This window comes from Capsicum annuum, chromosome 11 (genome assembly GCF_002878395.1).
Source record: "Capsicum annuum cultivar UCD-10X-F1 chromosome 11, UCD10Xv1.1, whole genome shotgun sequence".
Lineage (NCBI taxonomy): Eukaryota > Viridiplantae > Streptophyta > Magnoliopsida > Solanales > Solanaceae > Capsicum > Capsicum annuum.
The window spans coordinates 15614065-15630377 of record NC_061121.1 but is presented as its reverse complement, the minus strand read 5'-3'; the positions used below and the strand labels follow the sequence as shown (position 1 = coordinate 15630377).

At 29.7% G+C, this 16313-nt stretch overlaps 1 protein-coding gene across 1 annotated transcript; it reads right to left on the bottom strand.

Annotated features, from left to right (window-relative positions):
- Positions 1-11660: 11660 nt before the first annotated feature.
- Positions 11661-15091, bottom strand: LOC107848363 (alpha-1,3-arabinosyltransferase XAT3). Its single transcript, XM_016693123.2, has 2 exons — positions 14739-15091; positions 11661-13092 (listed from the first exon to the last, which is right to left on the bottom strand). The coding sequence occupies exons 1-2, from the start codon at positions 14920-14922 to the stop codon at positions 11732-11734; spliced, it is 1545 nt and encodes a 514-aa protein (XP_016548609.2). The 5' UTR covers positions 14923-15091; the 3' UTR covers positions 11661-11731.
- Between the last annotated feature and the right edge of the window lie 1222 nt (positions 15092-16313).

The following is a 16313-nucleotide window of genomic DNA, read 5'->3' as shown; positions in this document are numbered from 1 at the left end:
ACACTCTGAAGTGAATCAGCGATCCAAACTCGTACGTCATTCACAATACTTTACCTAACATCTAAAGGCATGTCCTCAAACTTTCTCTTTATATCTTTTCTTTTTGTTCTTTACATTCTTTAAGGTTGTTCTTCTACATCGATGAAGTCCTATAATTTTCGAACTTAAATAGAATCTTCATCTTGATACTCAAAAACTCATACTTCTCACCGGTGAAGACGTTATGATCAGTGGTCGTAACTTTTTTTCATTATCGTATTTCACTCCCTCGCGTGCTAATCTCTCTATCTCTCAATCAAAGATCGAACGCAAGCGATGGTGCCACGACCGTACTTTGCACGTGTGTCTTTCCTTAATTAAGTAAGTTTTATAAAAAAAAAAAAAAAGGTTATTAAAATATATATTGTATCTAATTAAACAATATAAGAAAATTACCATATCTCAAATATGTTATTGCATGTTGTGTTTCAATTTATTGTTTCTTTAAAATAAAAAATTAATTTTTTTTCACCAAAAAAATAAATATTTTTTTTTCTAAAGGTGTATATACTTTATATATATAATAATTCAAATATCAATCCTTAAATCTCATTCCATCAAAATTATGGTATAATATAGTTAGTTGAATTCAAAATTTTAATCCTATTCTTTTTAGTTGTTTTTAGAGTTCTTAAGTTTTTGTTTTTCAAATATACATAGTAATGTTTATGTATATTACTCCCACGGTTGTTTTTATTAGACCAAAAATAACGACAGAGTATTTTCATGACAGTAATTTTTATTTAATTTATCAAAATATTATTTAAGTAAGGAGATTATAACTAAAAATTAATTGATTTAAAAATTTTAATATTAAAAAAAGTATACAATTACAATTTTAAATAATGTAAGATATATTTTTTAGGGTGAAACATACGAATATATTGTAGGCTCGTACATTCATCACATTTCTATATTATTCAACTCAAATTTGATGCTTTCGACTCTTTTGACTCTAATCTTTTTGTATATTTAGCAAAATTTCAACACATAAATTCACATGTGATTTATCATAGTTCGAGTCAAATCACATATTAAATGGTTCAAATCTAACCTAAATTTCTCTAGTGTTGCAATTTTACATAAGAAAAAAAAAATAACAAATATTATATTAACTGATTCTCCTTGAAAAGAAAAACGGTTCCTTCTTTGAAGTTGACAATTACGAAAATCTTCAACTCTTTATGAATCTTATAAAGTGAGAGGAGTTTAACGTTTGATTATTTTTTCGTTGTATGGTGAATTTTATATTTATAGGCATTTGGCCTCGTTGAGTCCAAGCTTATTGGGATCTCCATTGAAGAAAAGTGGGTGTTATATGACCATTGTCATGCCTGAAAGTGGGAGGTAGAGTGTACATAGACTTTACCCCTACCTCAAAAATAGAGAGGTTGTTTCAACAAGCCCTTGATTCAAAATGTAGAGGTACTAAAGAATCATAAGTTCAGAAAATAACACCAGCAGTAGAGAAATAATATTTTCGATAAACCCTCGGCTCAAAAAGAAATTTGCATACAAGGAAGCTAATCATAAAACTTCACAAAAAAGTGACTGAAAAATATTTTCAAAGCACATGAGTTATACATGTTCGGAAGTTAATGGTTATATATATATATATATATATATATATATATATATATATATTGAGAAAAAATTACTTTTAGGCTATTATTGCAATGGACACAAGGGAAAGAGGTACTGCATGAATTATAAAAAGAGGTACCGCCTAAAGAATGAATTATAAAATCAACAACGCATGATTTAGAAGGAAAAAAAATTAATGAGTTGAGTAGATAATTGTACTTGAATATGTGAGTCATTTTCGTATTTTTAATCGAGGAAGAACATTACTTATTAATAGATCCAACAAAGAATACAAACTAAATCAATTAAAAACATAAATCTGACTAATAACGCAAATTAGATCAATTAAGAATATAAGCAAAATTATCAGCATAATAATTAATATTGTGTCTAAATTATTAATAAGCAAGCAACAATCAACAATACAAAAAAAGTGGGAGTTTTATAACAAATAAACAAAAGAAAGTGGGTTGACGATGAGAACCTAGAGAAGAGAACATGGAGAAGAGACAAGAAAAAAATTGAAAAAAAAGTATGGTGGAGATGGTAAAAAAACGAAATTAGCATGGTTTTTATAGAAGTTGGTAAAAGATATGTTAAAACCCATTTTACACGGGATGGAATTGTTGATTGCAGTTTTTGAATTATTTTTTTACCAGATTTTGCATGAAAAAGACTATGCTTAAAACCAAGTTGGGAAAGGATAGATTTTTTTTTGAATTATTATAGTTTTTTTTGGTTCACGTTTGGGGATGTTTTTATTTTAATTTATAATTATTTATTCTTACATTTTTTGGGGGTCTCACATTAAGATTGTTTTTTTTTAATTATTTTTTTGGTTTGAAAATTTCTTTATTATTTTTTTTTTAATTTCTTGTTATGATTAGTTTTTTTAGATGGTGAAAAAGGAATCCCATTTTTGCGAGGAAATTTTTTTATTTTTGATAATATAGTCAATATTTAATATTACTGAAATAATAGAAATAAGGTAAAAAGACTATTTTGTGTAAAACGAAATCTTTTAATGAAGGGCAAAAAGTTCAAATTACTTTTATAAGGGTCTTTACACTTTTAATATATTATAGATTATAGATATAGATATATATATAGATATATATATATATATATATATATATATATATATATATATATATATATATATAATTTGTATTTGAAATTATGAAATTGCTACTACTAAATATTGGTAAAATAATGTGGTCTATCTTATAATAATCCTTATGTCCCCTAATTGTACCCCTCTGATTTCATTTGAATATGTACTCACTTGCTCTTTATTGTGCTCTATTTAATACAACTGTTAAAACATTATTTTACAAGCAATATAATATTAACCACTGTTTAGAACTATCAAATTTGTGTCACTCTAAATTGAAGACTCTTAAACTGTGGTGGTCACGAATTATAATTATTAAACCCTAATTATAACTTCTCACTACATTTCATTTATACGTTTTCACCGTATGATTTCATTTGAGTACTTACAATCTAATGCACTAATCATCCCACAATTTTCACCCAGTATTCTTACACTCTGAAGTGAACCAGCGATCCAAACTCGTACGTCATTCACAACACTTTACCTAAGATCTAAAGGCGTGTCCTCAAACTTTCTCTTTATATCTTTTCTTTTTGTTCTTTACATTCTTTAAGGTTGTTTTTCTACATCGATGAAGTCCTACAATTTCCGAACTTAAATAGGGTTTTCATCTTGATACTCAAAAACTCATACTTCTCTCCGGTGAAGACGTTTATGATAACTTTTTTTCATTATCGTCTTTCACTCCCTCGCGTGCTAATCTCTCTATCGCCCAATCGAAGATCGAATGCAAGCTATGGTACCACGATGTAGTAAAAAAAATCTTTTGCTAGAAGCTTAAAACTGGTGCAAGAAAGCTAAAGAAAACACTGTGCAGAAGAGCTTGTTTTATTGTGCCTTTTATAGGCTTGCAAACTCATTACAAAGATAATGTGTATCCTCATCAACATCCACTTAACTAAAGTCGACAACAATAACAAATCCAGTGTAATTAATTAATTCAACGGAGGGTGGTGTGTGTGCAGCCTTGCGCCCACCTTGTGAAGGTAGAGACACTGCTTTCGTTAGATCCTTAGCTCAAGTTAAGCATATTGAAACATCATGAAGTACGTAAAAGAAATCCCATACTGAAGAAGTGATGCTGAAAATATACGAAAAGAGAACTGTAGTGACAACAAATAATACAATGACGGAAGCAAGAGAAAACTAAAGAGGAGGAAAAGTTTTTCAGTGACCATTCGAGAAATCAACCCTCATCTCATCTTGTGATGTGAGCGATGAAAGAATCCATCTCCTTCTTCTCGGATCCACCATCTCCAACAGACATCTTGATAGCTTTGTTCAACTCCATTGCCCTCTGCCTCATCTGATCTTCACCTTCAGGTGAATTCATCAAAGTTCTCACAGTGTCACTTATTATTAGCAGTGTTTGGAATTGTTTTCAGTTATTCCAAATGAAATGAATATAACGGAATTAGCAGGTTGTTTGTCAAGCCATTGAATACATTTGTGGCTTTTACATGACTCATTGTCATTGACATGGACGCGATTGAATGGACAAAGACCCCATATATAATGGCGTTTCACTCTGTTTAGAGAGTGTGTCAAGATAAGGGCCTTCTATATATTTCTCTGCACGTATTAAAAATTTCTCCACGTTTGAACTTACAGTCGTGTAGATCCTTAGTGAACTCCCTCATCCCGGGCTTGTAACAGCTGTCCATGGATGGTATATGTGATTGCAACGTTGAAAATAAGTTATCGTTGTATTTGTTGTTGCTGTGGTTGATGCTAATTTGATGGAACAATGAGTAAATGGTGACCAGGAGGTCACGGGTTCAAGCCTTGGAAACAGCCTCTGGCAGAAATGTTAGGTAAGGCTGCGTACAATACACCCTTGAATACGCGCATTGAACAACAAATTGCATTAAGGCGTCATATGTATAATGGCGTCTCTTTTACAACTATTATTAGCATGGCATATCGCGCAAAGAGTCTCACTAATTAGCATCAATGATTCACAGTAAGACAGAAATGTTTAATTCTGTGATTTCTTACAGATATAGTGTAGCGGGATGTTGTACGAAGATATAAGGTGAGAAAGGCAGGGAAGGGAACCATAACAACAGGTGTTTTTCCGGTATGACATTGGAAATTAATGATGTGTCTGTGTGAAAGTAGAGATTCTTATTATTCGTATTCATTTTGATGTTTTAACTGCCAATTTCATGATATGCATTGTTCGATTTTTAACCAAATCGAGTTCAATCAGAATAGAATAGGAATTCATTCTCCGTTCTAATGTATCGATGACTTCTGCAGATCATTAGCATTCATGGATTCAAGAAAACCAAGGGTCAAAAGGTCAAGTTCACAGTTCACAATGCTCAAAATTTTGAATAACCTTCCTATCAATGTTGATCAACAAATTAGAAGCTCAACAAATTGATATCCAAGAAAAAGATCAACACACTATTTTGAATGATTACACATTACAGAAATACGAATACTAATCAGTACTCTAACTGCATAGTTAAAGATTATTGAATAACGTTGGCAGTCAGTCATGTGATGTGGGCTTAACAGGAGCTCTGCAAAAGGGACATGTTTTCTTCCTCTGCAACCACTTGTTGATGCATTCAACGTGAAACTCGTGGCAACATTGAAGTAACGCGATAGTACCTTCATCTTTATATTCAGCTAAACATATCGCGCATACTTCTTGTTCCTCATCAATAACTGGATCATCATCTATGTCCATAACAGGAGAAGGAGCATAATACGTCCGTGTTTCAAGATATTCAGACATGTCTTGATCCATCAACCCATAGTTATCATCGTCCTCTTCCTCCTCTTCTTGTATCTCTAGTTCATACACTACAAAACTATAGTAATTGTAGTTAGTATTCACTCTCATTAGCCCGAGTTCCACTTGTTTGGTTCGGTACTTGATGATGTTGATGGACTTCATTGATTAGACGTATAGTCCACTCCCTTGGTGGTTCCATATTCTCAGACACATCAACTTCTTCAAGAATCGGCTCTGATACATCATTCACGAATTCTTCTATCTCCTCCTCCTCCTCTTCTTCTATAGTTTCTTGATCAAGAATCGACTCAAATACGTCATTCCCAAATTCCCTGGCTTCCTCTAATTCCCCTTCTTCCACAATTTCATCATCAAGAGATACGTCATTGGCAAATTCCTCCTCCTCTTCTTTTTCTTCGACAACATCATCAAGAATTACGAGTACAAAAACAGCTAGACATGTTTCTTGTTCTCTCTAGTTTTCTTAGATTACTAGCTGGGTCAAAAATCAGAAAACAAAAAAGTTTATAAGCTACAAAAATATTAGTCGTTGAACTTATTTATAGGCAGCAAAATTTGTATACTACCCAATTTCCCCCCCAGAAATTTTGTTTCCTTTTTTAGCTTTTGCTTTACCCCCAAGTTTCTGACGTACTTATAAAATCTGTTTCCTTTTCTTTCTTTCTCGCCAAGTTTCTTTTTTTGAAATATGTAGGATTAGGGTTTTAGGTAAGCAAGAGAGAATTTTTAAATGGCTTTCACATAAATGTATATGTGGAGTTATTCACCGAATGGTCACTCTAGTATGGAAAATTACAATTTAAAACTATTTTTGTTTCTCTTACACTCATATATCATTCAACTATTACTATTTTTCCTCAAAATATACTACACGCCAACAATGTCTTAATTCTCTCCTAGTTGACACGTGTTGTCTCAAATACTACAATAACATATTCAGTAAAAATATTCTCACAAAGGGAGATATGGGGAGGTTAAGTGTAGCAAATTTGGGTACGGACAATTAAGAGGAACATATTGAAAATAATATGGCTTGACGGGATGGTGCTAAATATACTATAAAAACAACAATTAGCGACAAGATAGTGCGTTAATCGAACCACAACAAAAGGCAAAACTGATACATATGTACGGCTAAACCTTACGCTACCATACTACGGCTAGTGAACGAGAACACTCCTACTCGACTATCCTTCTACTTTATTTTGCGCTCGCCATATCCCTCTGAGGTCATGTCCTCGGTAACCTGAATATGCATTATATCCTGTCTAATCACCTCTCCCCAATACTTCTTCAGCCTACCTCTGCCCTTTTTCGTACTCACTATATCCAGCACTCTCTCGCACCTCTATTGGAATATTACTATATTTGTTCATTAGACCGGGTTGATTCACCTGTTTCATCTCACTGCTGCAGTACATAGCTAGGTCGATCCAGCCTTGGTTTCAGTCGCCTCAACATGTTGATGTCGGCCCAAATTTAGAAAAATTTTATATATTATTTTATTCCTTTTGTACATGCTAGGTAAATCTTTAGTAAATAGGTATATCTTTAGAATATATTTTTAATATCTTGTACCCCTATTTAAGAGTGTATTCTACTTTATTTAGTAGTGTATCACTTTATTATTTTGTACCTTATTTAGAGCCCTATCTTATTTAGATGATTAATTACTTGTATAAATAGGGCAGTGTACTTACAGTATGTTTTATTTCAATTGAATACACTCAATATAATCAATTCAAGTTCAATTATTCAATTCAGTTCAATTCAATTCTATATTCGATTCAATCAATTCATTCAATATACAGTCAATTCAGTTCATTCAATATACATTGAATCATTCAACTCATTCATTCATTCAAATTCTCATTCAATTTTTCCGCAATCTCTCTTTCAAATTCCTACAACCTCCTCACTGAAGTGTCATATTAAAATCCTATTTTTAAATAATAAACCTATTTAATTTGTGTACATTATACGTATTTAAAATTTAAGCATGTCTTATTCCCAATTTTAAACCAGGTTTAAAAAGACCTAAAGACAACTTTTTTCTTTATGAGGCTCCTAAAGCTAAATGTATACATTGAAATGTCACATAAAGTGCATTAGGGTCGAAGACTCAAAGTCATATTATATCGAGTATTAATTGGAACAAAAGTACATATATTTGATTTAAGTTGGAGAAATTGGAATAAATTAATTTATACAAAATCCTTCTAACTTGTTTTTTTGGGGGGGGTGGAGGTCTCTAAACTTTAAATCTTAAATGATTAATATCTTTCATTCACTATAAAAGTTTTATCAATGATTAAGAAAACAAAATCAATCTTATTTCTCAAATAAACAAATAAAATAAATTTAGAAATATTGTAAAGTTAATACAGCTAATCACGTATTTCTTAAATAAATAATGCTAATAGAATGTCTGAAGAAAACCATGGAAACCATGTGAGATAAAGGGGGGGAAATGTTTCTTTAGGTCTTTTTAAATTGAGTCTAAAATCAAGTATAAGAAATAAATTGAATAGAGTTAAATGGGTATGATATGCATAGGGTTCGTGTTCCGGATATAAAAAAATCCTTAGTAGGAAGCACTATCTCCGAACAATTCTTACTCGGCATGAATTTGGATTAATCAGGCTCTAATGTGGGTACCGAAAACACCGGAGGAGAAATTTTTTTTTTTTTAAAAAAAAGGGTAGAATATACATAAGTAGGTTTGTTATTAAAAAAATGATTTTATATGACATGGCAATATCCAACTAGGAGAAAATGAGGCTTTTGTGGTGATTTTTGAAGAGAATTCTCAATACTCTAGTAGGTTTTCTCAGTAGAATTTCTAACTAGCTACCATTTCTTTGAAACACTAGAGGTGAATGGCCCGTGTCAGTATGGGTCAACACTATAAACATTTTTTAGCATCAAAATTTAATATTGATGAGATACAAACATAAATTTACATTGATTTAAAACGATAACTTTTTAAATAATAATTATTTGACGGTACTCGCTAAGGAGTAAAGTTTTATAAGATAGTTTTTTTCCACATGATAAGAAAGTGTGATGTGTCGTGTAATCGGACTATTTTAATTGTTTGATGATAAAAGTGAGACCTGTTACAAAATATAGAAAAGATGTAGAACTAATATTCATAGAATTATTTCATACAAAAACTGAAACAAAAGATACTTCAATTTACAACAAAGTCTTGGATCATCTTCTCAAAGGCAAAAAACTTATAAATACAGATATTGAAATGTTTTGAACCACTACTAAGGGTGCGTTTGGTATGAAGGAAAATGCTTTCCATGAAAAATGTTTTCCATGGAAAATATTTTCCTAGAAAATGTTTTCCTGGAAAACAAGTTGACTTACTTGTCTTCTTATGTTTGGTTGGTGGATAGAAAAATTTTTCTAGCATTTGGTTGGTGAATGAAAAAATATTTTTTAAAAAAAACATTTAGTGTTTAACTAAAGCGTAAAAATACATTTTAGAATCTTTAAAAAAAAATTAAATCTTTTTTTTGGAAAAGAGATTGGTAGGCGGATAGGTGGGGGTGTCAGAATAGATAGTAGGGGTGGGGTAAGAAAAAGTTTTGAATTTTTTTTTGGGTTAAAAAAAATTAAAAAAGAAGAGGGGGGGTAGGAGTAGGGATGGGGTGGGGGGTAGGGAATGGATTAAGTTTTTAAAACAATTGAATTTTGGGGGTAGGGGTAGGGGTAGAGGTAGGGGTAGGGGTGGGGTCGAGGTGATTGGGTATTGAGGGCGGGGCGGGGTAGATGATTTTGAGAATTGTATGAACATTTCAATTTTAAAGTGAGGTTGAAAGAGAATTTTGGAAAAATGTTTTCCTTTCTTTTTGAAAGAAAGTCATTTTCCTTAGATTTAAGGAAAATAAGTTGGTTTGGAAGACAAATGTTTTCCTTCATACCAAACACACCCTAAGTTAAGAAATTCTTATAGATGGGTGCACAATATTATCAGATCTAGATATCCAAATATAACAACAGTTAGAATTGAGGTGTCAGCGCGAAAAACATTTTCAAGATAAACTATTGTGATTTATAATATTTTTTATGTAATTTTTAAATGATATATGTTATATCCTCTGTCTCAATTTATGTGATATTGATACAATTTTTGAAAGTTAACTAAATTTTATACATATTTTTAAAATACTTTAAATTATTAATTTTGTGATTTATAGTACTTTTTCTTTTGTTTCAATTTACGTGACAGTAATAAAATTTAGAGAGTCAACCAAAATTTTTTATGTCTTTTTAATTATTTTGAATTGTTAATTATTATGATTTATAATACTTTTATGTAATTCTCAAATATATAATAGATTAAAATTGAAAGTAAAATAAATAAATATAAAAGGAAGTATCTAAGTAGGCAACACAAACAAACACGTCGATCTGCTACCTGCTTATCATTTTATGTCTATTTTATTTTTTAATTAAATATCATTAATTTTTTAATACTTAGATGATTAATTAAGAGCGGTATTTAGTAAAATTATGGTTGAAGCAGCTGAAATAGACATATCATAAATGTCCATTTTTCTTTTTTTAATTAAATATTATTATTTTTAATACATAAATGACCTACAATAATTAATTAGGAGTGATACAGTAAAATCAAAGTTGAAGGACGCCAACTTAATTTAAAACATCAAGCGTTAATTTATCATTTGTCGGTTTTATCATTTTATTAAATATTATTAATTTTTTAATACTTAGATAACTCATCATAATTAATTAGGAGCAATATTTAGTAAAATTATGGTTGAAGCAGCTGCAACAGACATGTCATAAACGCATATTTTTCTTATTTTAATTAAATACTATTAATATACTAAGACATAAATGACTTATAATAATTAATTAAGGGTGATATAGTAAAATCACATTGCAGCTCTTAAAGCAGCCATGTCGAAACCAGTGTTTTAATTAAATATTATGAACTTTTTAATATATAAATAATTTATAATAATTAATTAGGAGTGATATGATAAAATCACGGTTGAAGGAGATCAACTTAATTTAATACATCAAGAGTTAATCTATCATTTTATGTTTATTTTATTTTTTTAAAATATTATTAATTAGGAGCGATATTTAGTAAAATTATGGTTGAAGCAGCTGCAACAGACATGTCATAAACACATATTTTTCTTGTTTTAATTAAATACTATTAATATACTAATACATAAATGACTTATAATAATTAATTAGGGGTGATATAGTAAAATCACGGCGCAGCTCTTGAAGCAGCCATGTCAAAACTAATGTTTTAATTAAATATTATGAACTTTTTAATACATAAATGACTTATAATAATTAATTACGGGTGATATGGTAAAATCACAGTTGAAAGAGATCAACTTAATTTAATACATCAAGAGTTAATTTATCATTTTATGTTTATTTTATTTTTTAAAAAATAATTATTAATTTTTTAACACTTAGATGACTCATAATAATTAATTATGAGTGATATTTAGAAAAATAATGGTTGAAGCAACTGCAGCAGACATGTCATCTATTTTTTTAATTAAATATTATTAATTTTTTAATACATAAATGACTTATAATAATTAATTAAGGATGATATAGTAAAATCACGATTAAAGCAGCTGAAACAAACATCATAAATATTTATTTTCTTATTTAAATATTATTAATTCTAATATATAAATAACTTATAATAATTAATTAGGCATAATATATTAAAAAAAAATATTATTAATTTTAATATATAAATAACTTATAATAATTAATTAGGGATAGTATAATAAATTACGAAGCAATTAGGGGGGGAAATATAAATTAGGAAGCACTGGTCGAAACCAGTACTTCTACTATATAGAAAAAATAGACATGCAAACTGCAGAGATCTTTAAAATAAAATAGACATGCAAAATATATGTGGGAGTATGTACATATTATTCTTATTTAAAATTGGATTTCCATTCATTGAAAACTCAATAGTAATTAAGTGGAGAAAATGTCCATTGCAAATTTGGGATAGTTTGATATTTAAAACAAGTATAATATTTTATTTCATTTGTTAACATGGGAAGAGATAAAATTGTAAAACATTACATATATACCCAAATATTGAAATTTAAAAATAAAAAATAAAAAGGGAAAAGAAGTGTTAACCAGATAAAAATATACATATAGCACAATATTCACCAGCCCTTTATTTACTAACCATTAATAGCCATAAACATTTTTGCTTTTTGATATGCTTTCTCTAAATATATTCTAAATCTATTTAAATTCAAATTTATATTTTGTTCTCTAAGATAAATATCCATAATCTCTTGAGACCAAACTTTTCCATGAAGAGCCTTTGGATTTTTCAACACCAAATTATTTTCTTTTCCAAATTTTTCCATTAAGCTACTTTCTTCAACTCCTATTTTGTATTCTTCATAAACCAAATTCATGCCCCTTGCTAATTTTCCAAAACAAAGATCTGATACTCCTTCAGCTCCAATTGGAATAATTTGTATGAATATTGAATTAGGACGTAGAAATAATGCATGTGTTAGTGCTGCTCCATGCACTCCAATCATTGCATGGCTTGAGTGGATCAATCCAAAAGATTCATGCAATGATGTGTTTTTTCTTGGTTTGAATAGAATTACCTCGAAACCTATCTGTTCCGCGACAGATCTTACTTCGTCCTGGTTCAGGATCAGACGCCCTATGCTGTCGTGACGACTTGTTAAGATAAGTCGAGGTCGAAGCTGAGGTTGATGTTCAAACAAAGGTTGAGACTGAGGATGAAGCTGAGACTGCGATTGAAGCTGATCATGCTGAGACTGAGGTTGAACCTGATGCTGAAACTGATCATGTTGAGACTGAAGCTGAGACTGATCATGTTGAGGCTGAAACTGACCATGTTGAGACTGAAGTTGAGATTGATCATGTTGAGACTGAAATTGAGGCTGATACTGACCGGTGCCATATATGGTAGCAAGAAAATGATGAAAATTTATGAGGGTCTTTGAGCTAGGTGTTAATTTTGGGTCAATGGTCATAAAACCATGTGACATTAGGCCAAGGGTGGCTCTAGGGAAACAATGTGTGACATTAATCTCCTTGTCAATATCAATGATGGGGTACTTACTAAAACTTTGTAACAAATCCTTGTACTTATGTACCCACCAATCTTCTAATTTTGAGATTACCAAGATGAAATCTTGATTAGGAAACAAAGAATTAACAGTAATAAAAAGGGGAATGAACCCATCATTGATATCATGGAAGAAATTACCAGTATACCCTCCCAAACTGAATACAAGTGCTTGGGCTTCATGGTGGATCAAGCAAGGTGGGCCTATTGGGCTTGTAGTAAGAGTGAATTCCCTGATGTGGCCCATTGTGAAATTCTCCCATTTTCTTGGATATGGCTTGATTTTTTCAACTATAATGTTTGTCTCATTATTGGTGGTATAAAATGTTGACTCAATAGGGTCAAAAATTGTTGGTCCATTGATTGAGCAAATATCATAAAAATGATGAGACCTGTTGCAGTTGATTATTGACCTAGATTTTTCTACTGAAAAAAAAAAAAAAAGATTGTTAATTTCAACAGTTTTTGACTTAAATTTTTCTACTGAAAAATCTTTTTCTTAAAAAAAAAAAAAAAAGAAGGAAAGATACATTGAAGCATTAATGCATTGGCTGGAACATAGTAAAGTTAGTTGTTTAGTAGAAAAGTTAAAACAATGGTTCTTTTAGATAAGGGTGTTCAATGATTTTTGGAAAATCAAAGTAACTGATTGAATCGATTTTTAGATCTCTTTAAACAAATTCAAAACTTTTTATATAACTTTATATTACGTATCAAATAATTAGATATGTTTTTTATTTTATAAAACTAAATAAAAAAATCAAACATACCGAATAATACATGTATAAATGTAGTTTATATATCAAATTTAGAAATATTAAAAAAAAAAAAAAGAATTGCTTTGGACTCGGGATGTTGAAAAAGCGGCAAACATAATTAAATTCACAAGGTATTTCAACGATCGAAACTAAATCAAGTAGTTGTAGCATCGTCTCAACTCTCGAGTGGTAACTAGTACGCTATAAGGTAACGATGTTGGATAACAGGCTATTAGATATTTTTCCTTTCTTATGATTTAAATTCTCTTATACAATAATTAATAACTAATTTAAATACATTCAATTCTTAAGTTTCTGATTGATTTCTTCCCCTCATGCTACTTAAATTATATATTTTGTCTTTGCTTAATTCATATTTAAATTAAAGTATACACAATTTATATCACTATCGAAATATTATTTTCTATAGATCCGAAAGAAAAAGAAATTAATGTCCCTAAGAATGCCTACCAATTCTACCCACCGAATGGCTAAAAGCAACAAGTGACCTCACAAAAAAGAACCAAAAGTTCACTACATTTTATTTTTGCGTAACGGATGCATGAGGGAGATGTGAGCAAAGTAAGACACGTTTTTCAAAGGCTAATACATATCAAAAATTGCAACAAAAAAAAAATAAATATATATATATATATATATATATTTATTATTTTAAAATTTTCACTCATATGTCTTTAAAAAAAAAACATATGATCACCCCTTCAAACTTGCACGATCTATGTAATAGCTCATAGTAAGTCCACCGAAGAAGTTTCACTTAGAACCTGTTCAGACATTCATATACCCCACCGACTCATTAGCTAACACACATAAAAAAATTGCAAAAAGAACCTCAATTACTCTTAACACTATTCATACATATTATTTACACCATCACCGTCAAAAAATATAGTACTGTACACAGACTATTTCTTACTTAGTCTGAGGTTTCGATTTCAATCGAGGTCTGAATATAAAAAAGTTCTTATAGGGAGCATTAATACCCTAAATTGTTCCTACTTGATGTGGATCCAAAATAATCGAAACAAAAAATTTTATTTACACCATTTGAGCATGCAAGTTGAACTGATTCTTAAAAAAACTTCAAATAAACATTAAGCCTGAGGAACTGATCATGAATAATGAGTAATTTAAATTAGGATTAGCTGCACATTTCTGTAAGCTTTTCCAAGAAAATAAGAATAATTTCTAAAAGGATTTAATTTACTTATATAGAATGAAAATGTAAAGACTTTATATGACATTAGTGTGGACTTTTTAACTTGGAAATGAGAAAGAGAATTAAGCATATACCTCCATTGTTATTTTGATGATTGATTGCATGAGGAGATGAAGTAATAAAAGAATCATGAGGTCTCGAGTTGAAGAAAAATTGATTTTGTCCTAACACGATAATCATCAAGACAATGAACATAAGTCCAATCAACGTCGTCGTTGAGTTCGAAGCTCTTTTTTTCACTACATTAATCTTCGTCATCACTAAATCTTTCAACTCCCAAAAACCAAAAAAAAAAAAAAAGAAGAAGAAGAAATATGGAGGGGTTTATTTTTTTTTTCCTTATTTTTGATGAAGATGAGAGGAGAGATATGACAAGTAGACGAGAATTTTCTTCTAAATTAAGCTATATAAGACTAATTTAGTGAACACTGTTACGTTCTTTTTTTATTATTATTTTCTTTTTTTTGGTTAAACACTTTTATCACGTATGTCAAAAGAGTGAATAAGGTTCCTTGTTTTGTTTACTTTTTTCTCTTTTTTGTTTTGTTTTCTTCATTGAACACTTTTGTCACATATGTAACAGAAAAGCAGTAATTAGTAGGCGTTGGATCATGTTTCAATTGTGAAAATAGAGAAATTTGTCATGGAATGAAAGAGACATGAAGAAAAAAAATTGAAAAGATAATAGACAAAATACATTGTATTGATTTATTACATTTTTCTTGCACGAAAACTAAAAGATTACATCTTTATTTATACAGAACTAAAGGGAATAAAACAGTATGTTATTTCTCTTATAAATTCTAAATTAAAAGAAAATTCAATATTATGTAATTAATGTAGTAAGAAAAATAATTATTCTAGAGTATTCATAAACTAAAAAAGTTAGTAAATATTCTACCACTAATAAATAATACTTATAACGTAGAAGAAAAGTAAATTTTAACAGAATGTCGGTTTTGTTTTTAAAGTGAAAGATGATATTTGAAAATTGAAGTTGTGTTTTGAGTCGTCTTTGGCCATGAAATAAATTAATTAGACTTGTTTTTGAACTTTTGTGAGTACTTTGGTGAGAAAAAAAAAAAATCTTGATCTTGAAATTTTTTTTAAAAATGAATAGTGTGAAAATTGAATTTTTAAAAAATTTATGTATTTTTCAGAATTTAACTCAGGAAAAAAATAAAAAAAATTCATAATCAAACGCTATCAATATTACATACTCGGACAATATATATAGTGAAGAATTTTACACATTTTAGTCAAATTTTGAATAGGTTGCTTGTCCACTTGGCACTTTTTTCTTTGGCTAATTAATTGAGTGAAGGAGAAATTAGTGGAGAAAATATTGAAAGAAAATTTGGACATATCACTTTCAAGTTGCTGAATAAAACTAGAATTAAATAAATTTTGTGCAACTTTTCATAAGTAGAATCTGAAGATGATAGAATACATGCAAAATTTATTGCGTACCTTTGAAGGATAGAGAGATTGTTTCTGAATGACCCTCAGCTCTAATTGATCAAGCTCCTATGATTTTAGAGTCTCGTCATTCAACATTATAATAACTCTATATTTGTTACTCGTATAAATACGACACACACGCTTAAAAGAACATGAATTAGCGACAGTCAAATTTATATTGCTAAATA

Coding starts and splice junctions, on each gene's coding strand:
- LOC107848363 (XM_016693123.2), bottom strand. CDS start 14,922: ATGACGAAGATTAATGTAGTGAAAAAAAGAGCTTCGAACTCAACGACG. Junction 13,093..14,738: donor TCATCAAAATAACAATGGAG/GTATATGCTTAA, acceptor TTTTTTTTTCAG/TAGAAAAATCTAGGTCAATA.